Raw genomic sequence first — 5264 nt, forward strand, 5'->3', positions numbered from 1 at the left:
TCGGTGTTTTTCATAACTCTGGTCACACCTCAGGAAAAACCAGTTACCTCAGAAGACTGGAAACAATCTGGCACAACAGGTTTTGGGTAGAAGCTGTACGAACTTGGTATGAAAAGAAAATGTCAGAAAACAGAGCAGCATATTTACATTTAGGCATTTGGCAGGCGCTCTTATCCAGAGCGACTTACATTTTTATTTCATTATACATCAGAGCAGTTAAGGGTCTTGCTTAAGGGTCTAACAGTGGCAACTTGGTGGTTGTGGGGTTTAAACCTGGAATCTTCCAAAACGTAGACCGATGCCTTAACCACTAAGCTACTCCTGGCATATTAAATCAGAGACCATGTGTTTGCCATTTAATGTTTTTAACATACCTGAGTGGTTTCAGAGGAATGTTTTTGTTTGTTTGTTAAGCCACACAGTGACCTATGACCTATTCAAGCATTAATTTAAGGCATGAACCAGTGAGAAACAGGTGCAGATGATGAACAGATGATCAGGACAGTGATTATTATACTGGTGATGTTAAATGCTGAGTGGTTGGAACAGACGAGAGGGGAAACGAGGTCGCTGATGAGGTTGTTACGTAAACAGCTGATTTTTAAAATGTGTATTTTTTGTGTATTTGCATGAAAGAGAAACAATAAATCTATATACACTGATCGAATTGGATTTTATTTAAGCATTTAAAAGCATTCAAGTGAGTTAGTACATGTTTTTTAAGATTAGAGATTACTATACGATCGCCTCGAGTATTGCATTCATGTAAAGCTCCATGGCCGTGACGAGCTGCTCGTCAACCACACAGGTCTTCGCTACAGCAGTAGGTGTTCACTCCCGGCACACAGAATTCCTCACACGTCCTGAGGAGCTCATCAGCTACAAGGTGACAAAGGAAGATAGTGAGAGCCGAATAAAAAAAGATTACTAATATCCGAATGTCGTATTGTCAATTTAGATCAAATAAACAGAGATTAAAGATGGAGATGGATGATTACGATGCGTTGCGAGTTGTAATGTGTGTAAGAAAAAAGCCAGGGGATAGTTTCCACCATGAGTTTAATTGTTTTTCTAGGACACAACATTGTAAAAAAACTTTTTAAATTTTTTTTTGTCTATTATAAATACATTCATTGTTGGTCTGAAATGTCTGTAAAATAACTCGCATACATAATAGCAGATAAAAACTCAGTCGTCTTCTGTTCTCTTAATGGTCTCAGTTTTTTACGTCACAAAAACACAGTTCACTGCTTATTCCTAAAAAACAAAAAAAGAAAAGGAAAGAAAGACGGGACACTGGCGACTTCTTATATAAATTTACAGGAACGCGTTTCTTTAAAAAAAAAAAACGTTAAAAAAGAAACTAAATCAGATTCAAGAATTCAGCAATGCTGTGGTATAAAGCTTATTATTACAGACGAAAGAGGAGTCTAGGACAGGACTGGGCTAAGTACTTACACGTCACAACAGTTTGGCAGAAGTTGCTGGATGTTGGACAATCTGTGGGGGTCTTACAGTCCCCGTTTTCACAGGTGTAGCATTGCAGAGAATGCACTGCCGAAATTAAATAAATAAAACAAAAAACACACCATTACGAAAAGAAAGATTGTAGTATAGTATGACAATTTTTTTTAAAAAGCTGCCAAGTGTGTTTTTTTTTTTAATTTCAATTGATGTAAAAATGGATCCATTAATACAGCATTATATATATATATATATATATATATATATATATATATATATATATATATTAATATTAATCCATATTAATCCCACCCTCTTTGTTCCGTCTAATTCAAGATTCCGTTTATTGCGCCCTGTAGATTTGCGCCCAAATAAAGACATGAAATTGATGCTCTTACCCGAGGTGGTACACAGGAGCACCAGGATGACGGCACACACTAAAAGCTTCATGATTCAGCTGATCTGGACTCACAGTTTCAAAATCAAGCTTTTTATTCAGTCCGGTCACACCTCGTGAGAAAAACCGGTTACTTTAGAAGACTGTAAGCAATCTGACAAAACAGGTTCTCTTTATAATCTGTAAGAATTTGAGAAGGAATGAAGCAGCACACTCGGGCGCTCGGAAATATATAAACAGCCCAGGACGATGCTTCGCTTAGAGAGAGACCTTGTCCAAGATTTAAGTCATACTTAAAAGACATTTACATCATTTGTCAGACACCCCTATTCAGAGCGACTAACATTTTATTCCATTATGCATCAAAGGAGTTCAGAATTAAGGGCCTTGCTCAAATGCCCAACAGGGGCAACCTAGTGATTGTGTGTTTGAACGTGGACCTTTTGACGTTCTGTAGTCCAGTGCCTATCCCGCTGAGCTACCCCTCCCTGGAAATTTAATATGTTTAAGTACTTTACGTGCGGCACGGTGGCTTAGTGGTTAGCACCACCACCTTGCACCTCCAGGTCTGGGGTTCGATTCCCACCTCGGGGTTTAAGTTCGCAAGTTCTCCCTGTGCTCGGTGGGTTTCCTCCCACAGTCCAGAGATATGTGTGTGTGTGTGTGTGTGTGTGTGTGTGTGTGTGTGTGTGTGTGTGTGTGTGTGTGTGTGTGTTTGCGTGCACTGTGATGGATTGCCACCCTGGCCAGTGTGTACCCCTTCTCATGCTCCAAGTCTCCTGGGATAGGCTCCGGGCCGCCGACTGGAATACGCTGAAATACTCCAGTGTACGCGGTCTAGACGCGATCTAGATGATAAGAGGTAAAATAATCATGTTGCTTCATTACAGGATCAATTTAGATCTTAAATGTTGCCAATGTCATTATTCAAATCCCCAAATTCTAGAATATATTAGATACACACCACTGTGCAAAAGTTTTAAGCCCCCTGATTTCTTTATATGGGACATTAGTTGTTATTTATTTTATTTAATCTACATAATTCAAGATTCAAGATACCCCTACAGCATGCTCGTTAGAGAGAAAAACCAAAGAGTAATTTAATAATGATTAGAATTTATAAATTTTATTATCTTTTTGTCATAGAAACACATCATGTGTATTTGTGCTATTTCTTTGCCTGTGTGATTATGTATTCGTACAGTTGGTTTTAAGATGGCATTATATCGCCTAGATTGTCCTGAAATAAAGGACACGTCTCTCTGTACTGCACAATCCTGAGCCCTATATATGTTTTTTTTTTTTTTTTTTTTATTGGTTAAAATTCTCGAAGATTTGGGGAATACTTGCTGTTTTCAAGATGTGTTACAACACAGTTTAAATAAAACGAAAGTTTAAACACATGCCCACACTAAAAGGAGAAGAAAAAGTTTCGGTGAGAGGTTAACCAAGATACTTTTGATTTCACTAAGCTAAAACACACACACATGTAAACGCACACACATGCACAAACACGCACACACACACACACGCACCACAAATAAACTCGGATAAAATGGGAACCTCTCTAAGGGTCCTGGAAACAAAGTAAACATGGTTTCTTCTGTCATGTCCTGTACACTTGAAGTTCATCTGCTAATACTCTCTCTATACTTTTTGATCAGATTTTTTTTTTTTGTTGATGTTGTTAGATTTTAGTCATCTGGTTCATCTGACCTTTCAGGGTTTTAAAGCACACACACCCATTTAAAACAGCAAATAGTTCCAGTCAGGAAGTACTGTAGGTATGAGGAAGTTTACCAAACAAATACACTATGATCTATACAGTTAATTATTATTAGTGAGATATAATCAGGCATACAGTATAATTTTTTTTTTATGAATAAATTAAAAAGGAGGGAAAATATATAATACCTATGATAAAATGTTGTATTCCTTTGACATTTCTAAGCTCGGGGCTGAATGAGCAGGATTAGCAAGGGCTGTTCAAGTCAAACCAGGACTTTTGATTGTGCAGAATAACAGAACACAGATTTGAGAGTAAAACTTAGCTTCATTTCTCTATATAATCCCCTGCTCCACTAATGCACTTATCCCAGAGCTCACTAGTGTTTGGATACCATCAAAAGGTAGAAAGTTTTACAGTACATCAGATCCGTGATCAGACTGCCTGCTTTACATCTGAAACGCTGGCCTCCCAGGAACTCCATGGAACCACAAGTTGGCGACAAGTTATCGGTCGATTTCCAAGGACTCGCTGATTGTTCATTTACCAGACGTGCAGTACGACCTTCTTTGAAACGTTTGCACAATTTAAATGTTTTACTGCAGCTAAGAGTCACATCACCGTACTGTGCTAGCTGATCTCTGTAAATGTCTGTATCGGCCTCACAAGTCCCGGTTTGACTTGAACACCCATCGTGGCAAATCCTGTTTCTCAACATAGTATAAGAAATTAAAAACATCAAGAGCTGATGTTTGTTTACCAAATTATTTTGAATTCATAATGTTAACTAAAGTCATGGACAAAACCAAAAAGAAAAAAAAAAAAAGGAACAAAAAGGAACAAAATAAGAAACAGAAAGCATGGGGGAAACAGGAATAGAATCCAGATGTTATTATATGAAACTGCACATTTTGTGAACTTATATGTATTGAGCAGTGAATTGATTGGTTGGTGTGTAAGTGATGTGTAAAAACAGGATTAAAAAAATTAAGGTTTTATACAGTATAACTATAAAATGTCATTTTAAAGTAAAATATGTAAATGCGTGTCACATTTACACAGTTACAACAGTCACGTGATTAAAACATAAATAAATCAATTTATAGCTTCATTTAAATCTGAAATAAATAAATAAATAAATAAATAAATAAATACATACATACATACATTAGTTAATTAATTTAATAAATTAGGATTTTGTGCAGAATGGTTGTAAGTCTCTCTAGAGAGGAACAGAAATATCCTGATAACGATATTTTTCTTAACCTACAGTAATGCTTTTAAGTGATTTATAGCCGGTTTATATCACATTTACCCAAAAAACCAACCTTAAATTTCCTGTTCACAAGTGTTAACATTGTGCATGAAATGGTTCAACAAACTAATGGATACATTTTTTTGACATTTGTGGTTTTATTATAAAATACTAAAGCCTAACTATGATTTATGAACATCATTATATCACAGTGACCCAAATTTAATAAAATTCCGACCTGTCACAGTGCCCTAATTCCACTATGATGTCTTTTGGCAACTGTGTATTTTTTACATATTCAACCTTCAGACCATTTATTGATTTCTTCTTGCGCTCCATGATGCCATTGTATTTGATTAATCCAAGTGCTGCTTAATTTTTGTTCAGAAAAAAAAGCACAAAAGATGAATTATGCTAATAAC

General features: G+C 36.4%; 1 protein-coding gene across 1 annotated transcript; it reads right to left on the bottom strand.

The window, feature by feature from the left end:
• Nucleotides 1-654: 654 nt before the first annotated feature.
• ly6d (lymphocyte antigen 6 family member D) lies at nt 655-1972 on the bottom strand. The gene is made up of 3 exons (XM_053507935.1): nt 1863-1972; nt 1459-1554; nt 655-879 (listed from the first exon to the last, which is right to left on the bottom strand). The coding sequence occupies exons 1-3, from the start codon at nt 1912-1914 to the stop codon at nt 797-799; spliced, it is 231 nt and encodes a 76-aa protein (XP_053363910.1). The 5' UTR covers nt 1915-1972; the 3' UTR covers nt 655-796.
• Between the last annotated feature and the right edge of the window lie 3292 nt (nt 1973-5264).

This window comes from Clarias gariepinus, chromosome 11, assembly GCF_024256425.1.
Source record: "Clarias gariepinus isolate MV-2021 ecotype Netherlands chromosome 11, CGAR_prim_01v2, whole genome shotgun sequence".
Taxonomy (NCBI): Eukaryota; Metazoa; Chordata; class Actinopteri; order Siluriformes; family Clariidae; genus Clarias; species Clarias gariepinus.